Here is a 16,085-nt window from a genome sequence, read left to right as displayed (position 1 = left end):
ATAAATAGAAAAATGGCTCTGATCACAAACATGGAACGTTTTTTCAGTCATTCCAGAAAACCGGTATTATTAATACCTTAGAGGTACCTTTTTGATAACAATCAACATTAACAGTCGTGGACTTTCAGTTGTTGCTCAGGAAAACCTGCATTTCTGAATGTGCTAATGACTCTGATGTGCTTGATGTCTATTGATAATATCAAATAATTTACCTGGCTTTGCTTTATCTATAGGCCTAGTATTAGTAAAGTCCGGCAGTGGCTTAGTCCGGCAGTGGCTAAGTCAGTAGGGGCTTGGACTGTGAGCCGTAGGGTCGCCGGTTCAAGTCCCCGACCAGGCCTAAATATGGAGTGTGGACTTCTACTTGGAGAGGTCCCAGTTCACCTCCTGCCCTTCCGTGGTGCCCTTGAGCAAGGCACCGGACATCACCCTTCCCCCCTCACTCCCATTGCTCCCCGGTTGTAGAATAGCTGCCCACTGCTCCTAGTACTAGACTCCTGGTACTAGGATGGGTTAAAAGCAGAGAACACATGTCATTGTGTGTTCCGTGTTCTCTACATGTGTGAACATTAAAGAGGGTTTCATCCCTCCCAATTCTTCCAAGTGGATGGTGTGAATTGAAATTATTAGAGGTTTTTGCTGGCAGTTTGTTTTATGCTTCTCAGGATTGTGCCTCTGGAGTTCCCAATATACAGACTCTTGTTGTACATATACATATACATATACATAAGCTGTTAACATGTGGTACATCCACAGCAGAGCATTACATTTCAAACAGGGAAACCAGGAAAGGAGAGGCCTATTTCATCTAGGTAAGATGGATTTAACTGTATACCTTTTTGGCAAAAGCTCAACAGAATCATTTGAATGCTGTTTCCATACCCAGTATGCAGTTAAGAAAGAACGAGGCACAAGCCAACAGCTCTTAATTAATTTCCCTTGACTGTATCTTTTACCTGATTTGGTTACCTTTATTAAATAACATTCTGACAGGCTACTGTCTTCCACATTGGATAGAAAAGTATTTCAAAATATATGTTTTGGTAATGTTTTTCTTTCTTCTAATGATATGGTTACAGGGCAGCATTTGAGTACAAATCATTTAGATTTTCAAGGATCTACGTTCTCCAAAATATAAGTTACTGTTGTTTGCATTACAGCTGTCTTGGGCTAATATTAAAGTGAGCAAAATTGTAACATCTGACTGTCTAGTACAGACAGGATAGCATCTTTTCAGTAAGTGGGATGACCTTTGGTGCACCAGGTAGACTTTGCGATTGAACTAGAGCATAAATGATTACGATAGATCATTCCACATTAACCAAAATACAATTCACACCAAATAAACAGAAAGGTGTGCTCTACAATTCAGAAAATAATATTTTAAGATAAATGAGCATCATAAACAACAGTCTTGGGAAATATAATATAGAATTAAATATTTAAATAGTTTTATACAAGTTTACAAGGCATGTAGCACTGCAGTGACAGAGCTCATTAAGTCACTGTGGGAGCATTAAAACAGCAACAAAAGATCCATTTGACTGATACTCTTTAGTTAATACATTCAGTATTTTACGTTTCATAGTCATTATTGGGTGTACATCATCATTGGAAGACTGTCTGACTTTTGGGAAATTAACTGACCGATTCCCACACAGCAAGGGATCTTGTAGAAACATACATTTAAAGCAAACTTCAAATAAGGTGACTCCTCTAGATAACTGTTATCCAGCACGCAGTAGCCCAGGAAACTATTAGTTTAGTCAATTGCAGATAATTCTATAACAGAATTAGTTGCTATCAAGTCAAGGTTTGACCATCTTTAAGAATGACAGCAAACCACAAATACTATAATCATTAATTGGCTGATTATTTCAAAAATATATCCGTGTTGAACAAATACTTGATATTTGAAATGCTAAGCATGGCTATTAATTTTCAACCCAAATACCTTTTAACCACTTATTGCCTGAGAGTATACTTAACAAAGCTGCATAATTGCTTTTTTAAGTGAGGGTTTTATTCACAGCATGTGGCCTGTCGTCGCTTTAGTAACAAGAAGACTGCTAACACTTAGGTCTAATGTTTAAGTAGCACTATTAACCACAGATCATCTGTACTATTGAAAACACTATGAGCATTTGGAAGTGCTAGCCATTATGATGCTATACTGAAGAGGACCTGAAGTTGAAATTCAACATCAAGAGTTTGGAGTCCGGGGTGGAGGAGTCCTGTGCTCTGGGAGCCTAGGCACCTTTCGGTTAATGTTCGGCTGTTTGCTTTCTTCCCTCCATCCTCCCTCTTTTCCTTTCTTCCCGTCTGCTTTCTCCTTATTCTGCCGACACAGTTTCAATGCTCGGGATATAAACACGTCCAGGTCGAAAAGCCGCTCTCTTTGCTTGACAGGTAGTGACTCTAAGGAGTCATCATTTACTGGCTGAGAAATGGAGGAAGTAGAAGAAAGGGGTTGAGATTCTAGGGAAGGAAAAAGTGTCGAGGTGGGAGAAGATAGTGTTTGAGGTGACTGAGGGGGGAGTGGAGAGGTGGGAGATGAGGGGAGAAGTGAGGGGAGGGAATTAGAGGAAGACGTGACAGGAAGAAGTGGGCTCAGTCTATCTTCATCATATTCAGATGATGGTTGCTGCACAACTTCCCTGTAGTGGAAAACTGAAGTCGGGAGGTCAGTCGGGGTGAGAGGGAGAGGGGGAGATGAGATGTAACCCGAAGGTGAACATGGCTCCACAGAAGGACTGGGTGAGTGAAGATGAGACTGGGTGCTTTCCACCCAGCGAGAGATCTCTTGGAATAAATCCCCGGTCTCCTCTTCTTCCTCCTCTACAGCTTCCTCCTCGTTCATCGCTCTCAGGTCCTCCATGCTGCCACCAAGTGGCTCGGAAGGCAAAGGAAGGCTATTGGTGTTACGCTTCCAATGAGACAGATCCAGGATCAGCTTAGGCTCTGAGTAGTGTTGAGGCTTGCCCTCCTTCCAGGCAATTTTATCCAGATAAGAAGGAGAGCCCACTTTGTAGTCACAGGAACGACCACAGTCCAGTTCCCCATACCCCAGACCACAGGCCCGCTCCAGGGAGGAGGGAGAGTTTTCCAGGAAGCGTTCAGCTGAGCTGCTGTGGGAATACTTGCGTGGATCCACCTTTAGAGCACAGATGGTGAGTAGTAGGGGGGAGGGAGAAGGTGAATTGTGTGTTGAACTGCTTTCATTAATACTACTCTTAACTACACACTCTTTTCATTGTGTCATTAATAAATGGTTGTATAAATCAGTCAGTATATGGGAAAAATGAAAGCATATCCAACCTGTGCCTCCTCTATCAGTGCCGTGGAACTGGCCCGGGGGTCTCTCTGCACCTCCTCATCCTCTGTAGTGTCTCCTAGGTCAGAGGTCATGTGGGCAGGGGGCATGCAGCGACACCTCCCGCCCGACAGCTGCCAGGACACATCTGTTGATAAACTGCTCTCATACCTGCAGGGGAGCAGAAATGACTTGTAAAAACGTTGCTGGTAAGTACATATTCGGTCCTTTTTACATTAGGAATCTTAAGTAGTTTCTTGTGCTTTGCAAGACTTTTCTGTTTTATACTATTATTGGCATGTTGGCTCTACATTTTTATCTTTATCTATTTCTGTATTCTATATAAAATACTAGTGTAAGAAATATAAATGCACACACTTTTCCCAGTGGATGCTGGAGGCCTGACTGTTGCTGTTGCTGAGGCTCTGCTCGGTGACAAGGCTGTCCTCTAGTTCGTCCTCGATGCGGAAGGGATGCGAGGAGGTGGGTTCATCCTCAGGACAGGAGTACTGCTGGAGGAAAGGGTGTGACAGCGCTGCCTCAGCTGTGAGCCGATCCATGGGGTTAAAGGTCAAGATACGCTGAAGGAAGTCCACAGCTGTGAAGAGAAAAGAAAGGGATCAGTGAAGGGAAGAGGATTAATAGAAATAAAATATATGTTCTTCTTAACTTTTATTCATATTCCTCTCTCAGGGCTAATTTATGTAGGTTAGACATTCAAAACTCTACAGGTTACTCCATCGCCTCAACACCCTCACAGTTTAGAAAAGTTAATGTTTGCTTTATCTTTATTTACATATTAAATTTCTCTTGTTCGTCCCTGCTGTATTTTAGTATTGCTTAACCTTCCTCTTCTTAGCACTACTCCACCCCTCACCTTGAGCATCCACTTCAGGCAGCAATTCAGAAAAGGGTTTCTTCACTTTCCATCCATGGCTGACATAGGAAGGTATCACCTGGGAAAAAGGATGACGGGGGGGTTAAAATATGTGCATAACTCTGTTGTGGTTATATCTTTTTGCACATTTCTTTTCATTTCATTTTCAAAGGCAGGGCCTTAGAGAGAAACATGACATAGATGACCGTATTAATAAAATCAGTTTGCAGACATATGATTAGCAGCAGCCACTGAGGCGTCACCTGTAGCAAGTCCTGCCTGTCCTCCTCTCTCAGCACCGGCACTGTGTCGAGGATCAGCTGCATCTGCTCCAGCTCATGAGCGCCTGGGAGAGAGGGAATCAACCAATCAGAGACAAGCAGAGAAAAGACGAGCATTGGTTACATAAGCAGAAGAAAATGTGACCAATTAAAGTCGAGTGAAATAAATGACAAGGTAAGGGTGTTCAATAAGAAATCTGAAGATAGAATGGAATATGCAGCAGTCTCTTTAATTTGATTTTACTTAAAATCTATGAACAGAAATCACCACTCTAAGAGCCAAATATTCAGACAGAAGAAATCAGATTCTGTAAAGCTCAACTTTTGTCCCTGAATGTGGTGTAGCCAGACATGCAACATGCTCAAACTTTGCAGGTAATGGCAGAGCTGTAGTTCTCCCCACCCGTGTCATGCAGGGGGGATTTGCCCTTTAAATGTTTCAATCAATCTAATGGGTGCCAGTAGGTGGTGCTATATAAACACACTCACCACTCTGAGTAACAAGCAAGCAGTTGTATTGTATTGGGATGAAAGTGCATTGCTTTCCCTGTCGTAAACAAAAAACATGTGACATTTAAAAACTGCTGCTTAAGTATGGCAAACATCTCTCACAGTCCATGTGTGAAATTCTAACAAAGAAGAACACCAGGGAACAGATGACGCTATTGAGTTTATGGCACCATCTCTCCTGTGGTGTAGAGGGCTGCTGGAGGTCAAATCAGCCTGTCAGGAGGAACTACATCTGCTTTAGACAGAGAGAATGTTTCTATCATCATTGTTATTCTGGTCAGGCAAAGAAGGAGCCTGCAGAAAAAGAATAATGTATCTTTGGTGGAGGACACTATGTACAGGAAAACTCTCCATAGCCCTCACTAGATGCTACTTTGTCTTTTTATTCTTACATTTCTACTAGTAACAACTTTAAATGGCAAAGGACACAGAGGTGTGTTTGAATACAACTGATTTACCGGATTTTATCACTATATTAACTTGAGAAGTCTTGTTTAAGTCTTCAATCTTATTTTGTTTGGTGTTTAGTATGTTAAATAGAGGTGTTTGAGACTCCCATGTTTCTGCTCAATACTAAAAATATCTTTGTATTTCTCCATGCAATCAACAAAATGATGTGCATAATCAAAATGTTCCTGCAGTACATCAAGGTCATGAGTGTGTTAAAGGACACAGCATGACAAACAGTAGAGGTACCTGCAAACAGCATGCGTCCTGTGAGCATCTCTGCCAGTATGCAGCCAGTGGCCCACATGTCGATGGCCTTGGTATAGTTGTTAGGGGACAGGAGCAGACGGGGGGAACAATACCACTTGGTTACCAGACCCTCAGACAGATAGCCCTGGAGAAGGAGTTGAGGGTGTGAGTAAGAACAAATACAGGGAAAATAGGGAGAGGTAGAGGTAAGTGAAACTAATTATATACTGTAGGTAAAGAACATTAGTGATGCACATGCAGAGAATTAGCTTGTGAGATGTTCTTAATATTTAGTGTGTGCTTGTTAGTCTGCATGCACGTGTCTAATATTTAAAAAGGATGATTACAATCTAGTTGGTCGTGTTTTTGTTTGAGCGCGAGCCTCATTAAGTCAGTACGTTCAGCCACAAAAAAAGGAAATGTAAGCTCATATTTTGAGTTACACCCACAAAGCTTGGGTTTTTATGTCAGCTACATGAACAGGCTTCTCGATACTCTCTGTAGAAAACATTCGCCTTATCTCTACCTTCATTTATGGCGTTTCACTGAGCCTTTGATGCTCTACTTTTTCAACAACACATGTCCTCTCATTACATCTGCTTCAACAAGGTGCCTGTCTGCTTTTTCTTTTGTGAATGTTCACCTTGTGAATAATACTGATAATGATGTGCATGGAGATGAGCAGCAGCCACATGTATTCACATACAAACCAGATTTATCTGCAGAGTAATGAGAATGTGCCTGTTGCTATCATTAATGCTCTCGTGGCCTCCTATAAATCACTTCACCTCTCTCAATCTCTGTAATAGCTCCACTCTCTGACCTTACCAAATCTCAAAATCCCTGCACTTAATACATGATACTTCCAGTGTTTCCCCTACCATTGTCTTGGCGGGGCGCTGCGCCCTGCCAACGGAGCCCCGCGCCCTGCATGAAATTCAAGGTGTTTTTTTTTTTTTTTTATTATTTAAAAAATATATATATGTAGCACCAAATTGCAACTGAAGTAATCTATCTACGGTCACGTTCCACATTGAACATGTGCTCTTTTATTAAATAAACTAAACGCCTATGTTATTTATCCAATGTGCATGTTTCAGTGTCCACTGCCTTGCGTATTCACATTCTCCCTCCGCTCTGTTTCTGAAGGGCGGGGCTCCGCTACCCCCCCCCCCACACACACACACACACACACACGCGCGAATGCACACACTCACAATCAGAGACAAGAGCGGAGGAAAGGAGAACAACAGCTCTAATGTTTACCCGTTTGTGTGTCCCCCCAGTTTCAAATTCGTTTATTATTATTTTTTAACCGCAAGCCGTTATCGTCACGGGAGAAGGACGAACGCGACAACGAACGTAGCGTGCGCATTCTAAAAATAGCTCACAGATGGTGAGCAGGTACCGTGGTTTTAAACTACAGTATTGAATTTGACAGAAAACAACAATGAAACGCCAGCAGAAGAATGGTCTAATGAGTTGGGTGAAATAATGGAAGTCTTCCATTATGTTCCTGGCCATGAATCTCTCTTCAGACAATTTTCACTGCTCTGAGCTGTTAAACTGATACAGTGTGAAGACTATAGACTGCACAACAATCCTAAGATTTAGGCTTACACATTCTTCGGCCCGTCCACACTACAGCTTCGACAGCTTCAAAAACGGTTTCCAACGCGTCTGCCCATTCACTTTGAATGGGGTGACGTCACGTTGCCTCGCTTTTCGCCGAACTGAATTGTGGGTCGCAGAGCGGAGCTTTCCTGGCGTTTCAGGCTGCAAAAGTTGAACAATGTTCAACTTCTGAAGCCGGAGACGCCGGAGTAGCCAGCGTCAGCCAATCAAATCCCGTTTATGCAAATCTGACAGTTCAAGCGCTAGCCAATCAAACCGCGTGCAAACTGGGAGAGCCAGACCGCAGTTCATTTCCTCATATTCCAAACGAGAAATTACGGTAGCAAATCACNCCAGAACTATTTACCGGGATACAAACCGGAGGAACCAGGCATGGAGGGAGGTGGCAGAGACAGTGGGTGAAACTGGTAGGATTTCCCCTGTTTGGGGAGTTTATATATATGTATATATATATATATATATATTGCTCGCATAAAATCCCCGGTTTTTTTTGCTTTGTATGCCGGGGGCGGGACATTCATGTGATTGGTTGTTGGTTGCGGTGCTCGAATAAAATCCCCAAGCTTCAGACACGCCCAGCTCCAAGCTTTTTTTGAAGCTATAGTGTGGACGGGCCGTACACATTTGTATATTTCTGGAGGCTGCTAGCTAGTTTCATGCTGGCTAGAGTGTCTGTGGACATATCAAGGTAACTTCCTTCTTGCTGACATACTATTTGTATCACTCTTAACCCCAAAGAAAGCAAAATGTTTGTGTTTAAAAAAGGCGGCCCCACAATTTGTCTTCTGTCTTTTTCTCCCTCCATTCTTTGTCCTCGCTGCACTTCTGGTCTCCCATCACCACTTTTCTTAAATTACGTTTTTTCAGGCCACCAGAGTAACATTTCTCATATACTTCTAAACCATATCTTGAATGAGTTGGAATTAAACAGCATTATTGAGTTCCTGTGAAAAAGGAGTCATGAATTGAAGTTCAGTTTTACTTCGCTCTTCAGCCTTTCTGTTTTCTCTTTGCTCCTCCTGTGTGGCCTCTCCTCTCCTCTCATTTCAATCCTCTTTGCCCCTGTATCATGTGTAGCCTTATCTTTATGCTCTCTATTCCCTGTCTTCTGCCCTCACTTCACCTTTCGCACTTCCTCCCCCTCCCCCCCAGGCTCTCCCTCATTGCTGCCAGGAGATGACAGAGCAGAAACTGATGCTGAGTGTTCAATGATGCACACACCTTGCCTTCTATCTGTCTGTCCCTCGGTTTTGATGACTTTCTCTATCCTAGTTGTGATTTGATGGACAGTGTCTTTCAAGGAATGTGTCAAAAGTACAACATTTTGTAGAATGTAATTTGTATTTGATGATAATTCATCTGATCGGAAAAATAAGCAAATGTAGGTCTCAGTTTCAAAGAATTATGCACAGATGTGCCCTCACCTTTCATTATGTAACTATATTAAGACTGGGTTTAGCACACAGCTATTCCCCATTATTAAATGTTTGTTGGACTTCTCTACCCCTTCCCTTTTCTCTCATCCTTCTCCCCTCTTGTCACCACCTCCCACTTGCCTCTCCATCCATTCCCTTAATCTCAACTCATTGTTTCTCTACGTCAGCATCATCAGCTTTGACTGTCACTTCTTTTTTTCTTCACACTTCACCCCATCTCTCTCTTTTCGCCCACATCCTTTCTTCTCCTCCTTTATCACCTGTTCCATCCCTTGCTCAGTTCTTGTCAGTTCCACTCTACTCATTTGGACCTGTCGTACTCCTACTCCCCTCTGCCTCACTTCTTTATCTCTCATCCATTTATTTCTCTTTCTTTTCCAACACTTTCCTCTTTTCACCTTTCCTCTCCGTCTTTCTCCTTTCTCCAGGTCATGAATAATTTCTAGGCAGATCCATGGCCGCCTCAGCAGGTGCCATAAACACTTCAAGGTGCTACTTGTGTTGACGGTAAACAACATCACCAATTATCTTTTCTCTGCCTCTGTTTCCCTTCTCTCTTATTTCAACATTTCTGTTATCTCTTTTTGCCTGAATAAATGTTTGTCTGTGTTGTCAGAGGACCGCATTTAGAGCGATTTGAAGCACTGTAGAGTCAAAGTGTGCTGACAAAACATATGTTATTACACACAGACCATGTTACTGATAAAAGGTAGGAGTGATTTCTTTGGAGCAATTATTATAAACCATACAATCTGAGCCACCAGCTATGTTTTATGGCCAAACATGAAAGTGAAAATTATCTGTCGTTTTCACATCACAGTTGGAGTAAATACTGAACACGTCTATTCCCACAAAAATGTTTTAAAAATCAGTGATTTGGTTCTGCATTATTAAATAACAGAGAGGAGGCTAGCACATTCACTACAGGCATCTGCTTTGGTGTGAACACTGCATCACAAATAACCCAGCCTCATCTCACACACACATTGCCATACACACAGGCACATACACACACATAACTCTGGTGACAGACACATCAGCTGGAGCAAACTCTTCATATCCAACTCAGAACAATCAAAGCCACGTCAGCAGTTTAAAATTAGAGTGTAATGTGCAGCCAGCACTCTCATTGTTTAATAATGCATCCCCATAATCAAAGCTTTGAGGCAACGTCTGCAAAGGAAGAGGCTCATATTGCAGCACCCGACAAGGGCACAAAATACATAATATATCTGTAAGAGCTCAAAGTACTTGGTGTTGAATAGTCCATTTATGCATTCATTTGTTCATTTATCCATTCATCTATCAATCTATCTATATATCCATCCATCCATTCATCTACAGTGCAGTAGTTTGAACACAGTGTTCTCTGACAGGCTGAGTATTTTCTGTAGCTACACAGTGTGAGAGCTATAGGCACCTAAACACAGAAAGGGGAACAGAGTGAGAGTTTCTGCTGTCATGCAAGACCCAAACCATCTTCATCGCTCTTACTTTTTCTCTCTTTGATATCTGATTTGTACCGATTTTCCCTATCATTCCTATTTGCACTTTCTCTCACCCTTCTTGTTTTTCTGCCCTTACTGCATTGTTCTTTTCACCTCCCCTCCTTTCACCCTTCCATGACTTATCATTTCTCATCCTTGCTCCTCATCTGTTCTCTTCCTCCCCCCTCCTCCTCCTCCTCCCCTCCATCTAAACCCCCTGTGTCTGCACCCAGCTGATCCCCAGTCCCGTGCTCTGAGCTGACAAAGATCGCTTTTCACAAGAGCTCCTCTCCCTCTCCACATGCACAGACCCGAAGAACACACACACACACACACACACACACACACACACACACACACACACACACACACACACACACACACACACACACACACACACACACACACACACAGTCCTGCCATGCTAGTGTTACAGTATTGCTATGGGACCTTCGTGCATAATAAAGCAGCACAATGGGGCGGTAAATTGTCACATCCATCTCTCAGAAGCCTTTATCTACAGTGGACAGGCTAATCACAGGGTTTGATTTGCACAACACTTGATACCAGGTTTGGGGAAGACAATGTTAATAGTAACAGGTATGGTAATAAAAGATGTAGGAAAAAGGAGACAGCTTGGCAGTGCTGCTATAGCAATATGTAGAATCCTGTAGCGCTTACACATTTTTAAATGTCAAGTTTGAAATAGTGTATTCTGTTTGGATTCAGCCAGCCAGTGTTGATCTTTGTCAGCATCTGACCAATAAAGTATAAGATGTCACCTAAGATAACGCACACACCAGACAGACAACAATTATTCTGTTTTTCAATCAACCTGCTGATATTCTACGGGAGGAAAATCCCAGTTTATAGAGTATCCTTTGCCACACTAGTGCAAGGGCTTGTGCACGGCTGTCTGACTATCACACTTTCTCTTCCTTCATTGAGAGTGAGCAGCGATAATGCGTTAATATTCAAATATTCTCCCCGGATTCATCCATCATCAGCAGAGCAGCCCACACTATGTCAGACTGCAATGAGAAGATTGAAAATCCCCCTTATTTGATCAACTTTGCTGGCTTGAATATGAACAGTCTGATTAATTTTTGTAGTATTAAAAAGCACAGAGACAAAAAACACAGCCAATATTAGGTGGACAGAGATCATAACCTGTATCCTGGCTTGTCTTCTGAAGATTATGGCTTTATAAAAATGATCGAAACTTGTTGAGAGATCAGGAGGATTAAGAGAGTAATGATCAAAGGCATTTATTGGCTCTCCTCAAAAGAACACTTGGCACATTTGCCACATCTACATGTCCTACATAGATCCAAAGAGTAATAAGCTAAAAGCTGGAAATATTTGTACAAGTGTTGCTGATTTGAGAAACTTCCAGTGAATATTACATCTTTGATCATCAGTCACAGATTTTTCATTAAAAAAGTGAGTGTAAATGTCCCTTGTTGGCCTATGTGTGGGTGTGTGTGTGTGTGTGGTAGGGTTTATTCTTCTCTTACCTTATGAGAATAATGCGGGTCGACTATCCTGGCCAGTCCGAAGTCTCCAATCTTGAGCAGCAGTTGGTCTGTGTTGAGGAAGATGTTGGCAGGCTTCAGGTCTCTGTGCAGGACGTTAGCTGAGTGAATGAACTTCAGTCCCCTCAGCAGCTGGTAGAACAGCAGAGTAGCATGACCTGTTTAAGGGAAAAGGCTCAGATATCAGGAAACAACCCACCACTTCTCTTTTCAGTCTTTAATTTCCATAACGATGCTTACTTCTAGTGAATATGCTTCATTATGTGTTATTGTGTACAACTTGTATGGATAGCTTCTCTACAATTAAAATAATTTAAATCACAAAAGGAATAAGGGGAATATTCAACGAAAAGGCACATTTTGTGGAATCATTTCCTATGGGCAACACTGTCTTGGCACATAAAGTCAAAAAGCAATGGTATCACTCAAATAGTTACAAAACATGTTTATTTAGAGGATACAAACAAGCTGAAAGAACGAATGAAAATGTTCTGGGCAGGATTGTACTGTGACTTGTGGATAAAACACTGTCTCAGTAAAAGAGTGTCTAAAAGGACAGCGACTAATCCAATAATTCACAGTGTAAACAAAGCCAGCAGTGCTGCAGAAACAGAACAGTATTGTTTCGACAAACTGTGAAAACGGGTTTAGGAAAATAAAATGTCTTTTTTTTTTTTACTTTGATCTTTCCATTTCCTTTTTATTTCCCATACCTGTGGGTAGTGGTCCTTGTTCTAATAGTCGAGCCAGATCTGTCTCCATGCACTCTTGCACGATGTACAGGGCACTCAGCTTGGTCGGGTCTCTGGGCAGCGGTCGTCCATATGGCGCCAAAACCTCGTGAACACTCACCACGTTTTCATGGAGCAGCCGGCGGGCGATTTTGACCTCCCGCAGAGCATGCTTCACCGTCACAGCATCGCGCATCACCAACTTTTTGATTGCCACGCGCTGGCCGGTGCGCTCATCAACAGCTGAGAGGACCAGGCCTGTTACACCTGTGCCGAGAGGTCGAAGGTCAACAAAGTGACCACCCAGGTCAAAACCATGAAGGAAGAGGGGGGTCTCTTGTCTGGCCATGATAGCTTCGTCTGCCGTGGTTAGGGACAGATGATAGATGGTTGTATGTACTTTAAAATAGCTTGATGGATCCCCAAATATCACATTTAAAGGTGCTTTGCTTTATATTGTGCACATTAACTGACGAGTTGATATTTAGTTGTGTAGCTGGTGCATCTAGATGTCCGTTATCTTGTAGAAAATATCCAAATTAAGTAAATAAATCTAGTCTGCTAAAAGGTAGTAGCAGTTTGAGGGGCACCCATATGTTCCAGTAGGGTTACTTATTCCAGATGTGGGTCCAGAATTTGGAACTGAACCAAGAATTGCAAGCCGGTTAAAAGAAACAAAATTTTCCCTTCAGGCCTACCAAGTGTATTTGTGCATAATCTTCACCTCCTCTGCTGGTCCTGTGTGGGCAGATTATTTTTACTGTGGCAGCTGAGAATCCACTATGTTCCACATTTTTTTTAAAAACCTATGCTTAACCTATGCTTAATAAAACTAAAATGTACTTTTTCCTCATGACACTTGATGAAGATGTTTATCTGTTCCAAAGATGTGATGTGACGCTGTGCTCTGCTGCAAGGATGCACTTCTAATCTCTCACTGCATTTTGTTCTTGCGCAGATAGTAAGGATGTCAGTGAGTCCTATTAACACTACCCAGGGCAGGGGTATCCATAGAAACAGCCCTCTGTGTGGCTGATCCTGCTTTTACATGTGTAGATGCATCATGGGACAGCAGCAGGAGGACAGCCAGTAATCCTCATCGATCAGTCTTCGATACTGAGGTAGGAGGAAGGAGGCGAGGTTAGGTGAGTTAAATCAATTCTGTCAGCTCCTCCTCTTGTTCCATGATACCAGAGTCTGTCAGACAGTCAGTCAGTCAGTCAGTCAGTCAGTCAGTCAGTCAGTAAGTTCATTCAATGTGAGATCCACAGTTGGAGGGTGGTCAAATCCCAGAGCTGTGGTACTGTTGCATGTGTGTAATCCCTCAGTAATCTGCTTCCTGTTGCCTTCTGATGAATGTAAGGGGTTTCAGCATCAGGTCGTGGTCACTGTGGAGAGATAATGCTATTAGCTGAGTCGCGTAACAAATCTGTTGCTGAGGATGAAAAGAGGCCAACAGAAGAAAAGCTAAAGATGAAAGTAACAGAGGAACTGAGCCAGTGTGTTAACAGGGTCTGTGTTGCAGGAGAGTTGCCATTACATAACACTAAATGGCAGAGTAACCTAATCTACAACCTAACGTGCCCTATAGAGGATAATAACATCTATTCAGTGACGCTTTAATATCTGCTATGTGATGCTGTTGACATTTCAAGCAGAGAGACACTGACAAGATGAAGTGGATTACCATGGCAGCATTGTTTTCAGTGATAAGCCATTTCATTTTCTGATGGCATCACACAGCATAACTTTCTGATTAGACGTGAATAAAACTAGCCGACAACTGAGTTCTATACCCACAACTTGAAAGGTCATATAGTGGTAGAAAACAAAGGATTGGCTTTCTCACACCCCCGGATCCCAGGGATGCAAGAATTCAAACAAACTATAAAACACATATCTTTGCTGTTAAAGGCCTGAGGGCATGTTTGCTTTTCTTTCTAGACGGGGGGATGTGCACTCAATAACTTCTCTTTAACAGCCTTCAACTTACTTACAAACACACTCCATGTCCATGTGAGCCTCAGTCAGGCAGATAGTCAGAGGCTGACAGTGTGTAAGCTGAGAACAGAGGCTGGGAGAGAGGGAGCGTTGACAGTGTTGCTGGGTGGGAGGCGCAGCGCTGGGCTAACTTTATATATAATGCATAACCACTGGAGATGGCACTGTGCCTTTATTCTGCAAATTTCTTCAGCTTATGCAACCAGAATACATGTCATAAATACAGATAGTTTGCAGTTTGTTGATGCAATGCAGTAAAATGCATTTAATTGCAATTGTGAAGTCCATTGTAAAAAAAAATTCAAATATAACAACGGCTTAAAAAAATATTTTAACTCAGGTTAAGGCAGAAAATGAAACCAAACTCTACACAATATACAATATGATGTGGTGATGGCAGATGAGAGGGTAACTAACACATCACTCTGGCTTAGCTGCTTTTTAGTCCCTTATTGTTATCTTCCTCGTTTTACTCCCCAACAACAGGCGTTAATGTAGTTACAGTTCAGATGGAAAACACTGCATCCTCTCTGCACACTGACTTCATGCGGCTGCCTTTGTGTGTCCCCACAGTAACGCCCCTCTGACAGAACAAAAACAGTGAGGTTGAAGTGCATCTAATAACTACATAAAGCTCTATTTAAAATAAGAAAATGAAAGTAAACCAACGACAACCAGGCTCGAGCTCCTTTTAGCTCCTCAACCAGCGTCCCGCTATCTTCATCTCTATGTAGCCTATCTGTTCGCTGTGCAATAACAAGAGGAAGAAGAAAGAAAGATAACGGCAGCAACCAGCGGTACTCACCGCTTTTACGCAGCCGCAGCCTGCCGTCCAGAAACAAAGATCGGGGGAACATGTAAGAGATACGGGTCCCTCGGAGGAAAGAAAGTGAAACACGACCGGATCCCTCTTTTGTGTCCCTATGATTCAGATAATATGGGGGGGGGACAGCCGGTACGGGTCGGTACCGGGGAGATCCGCCGAGATAAGATAAACCACAGGAACTGCTATAGAGCCGGTTATTGTGGGAGACTGTCCTCTCTCCGTCAGGGGAGAGAGTTGAGAGAGGGAGGAGAGGAGGGATCACCCAGATCAGATAGCAAACATGTAGCAGACCTGAGAGTGGACACACTGCACCATGACTGACTGAGTATCTCCCTCTCTTTCTGTCTGGATGCTGAATTCATTGGTCTCAAAAGCTAAATATTCCAATCAATTTAAATTAAAGGCCAAACCAGCCTCCATCTTGTTCTAGCTGAATTATTATTGTTTGATCATTATAGTCATCTGCAATCCCGCATGGTGTTTGAGATTGAGGTTCCCCTAGCCATTGCTATGTGTTCAAAAGCTGTTACCGCTCATGGTGTTCGCGGGTCAATTTTGACCCATGATTTATCTCAGTCCAAAACACTCTAAAAATAATGACTATCATCCAATATTGTTTGAATTACATCATAACTAACTTATAATGCATTCATAACCGTACAATCCTGTTGTAATTTTATGGCCCCAAAACACATTACACCACATATTGCACACGTGCATTTGTGTGTTCAGGTTCAAGTGAGTGTACTCTTTGAGA

At 42.5% G+C, this 16,085-nt stretch overlaps 1 protein-coding gene across 1 annotated transcript; it reads right to left on the bottom strand.

The window, feature by feature from the left end:
• Positions 1-466: 466 nt before the first annotated feature.
• On the bottom strand, positions 467-15,543 carry mapk4 (mitogen-activated protein kinase 4). Its single transcript, XM_010781783.1, has 9 exons — positions 15,308-15,543; positions 12,484-13,889; positions 11,753-11,928; positions 5,678-5,822; positions 4,454-4,536; positions 4,191-4,269; positions 3,692-3,911; positions 3,319-3,484; positions 467-3,154 (listed from the first exon to the last, which is right to left on the bottom strand). The coding sequence occupies exons 2-9, from the start codon at positions 12,848-12,850 to the stop codon at positions 2,204-2,206; spliced, it is 2,187 nt and encodes a 728-aa protein (XP_010780085.1). The 5' UTR covers positions 12,851-13,889; positions 15,308-15,543; the 3' UTR covers positions 467-2,203.
• Positions 15,544-16,085: the final 542 nt, after the last annotated feature.

Source organism: Notothenia coriiceps, unplaced genomic scaffold, assembly GCF_000735185.1.
Source record: "Notothenia coriiceps isolate Sejong01 unplaced genomic scaffold, NC01 NC01_scaffold00023586, whole genome shotgun sequence".
Lineage (NCBI taxonomy): Eukaryota > Metazoa > Chordata > Actinopteri > Perciformes > Nototheniidae > Notothenia > Notothenia coriiceps.
This window is presented reverse-complemented; position numbering and strand designations above follow the sequence as displayed.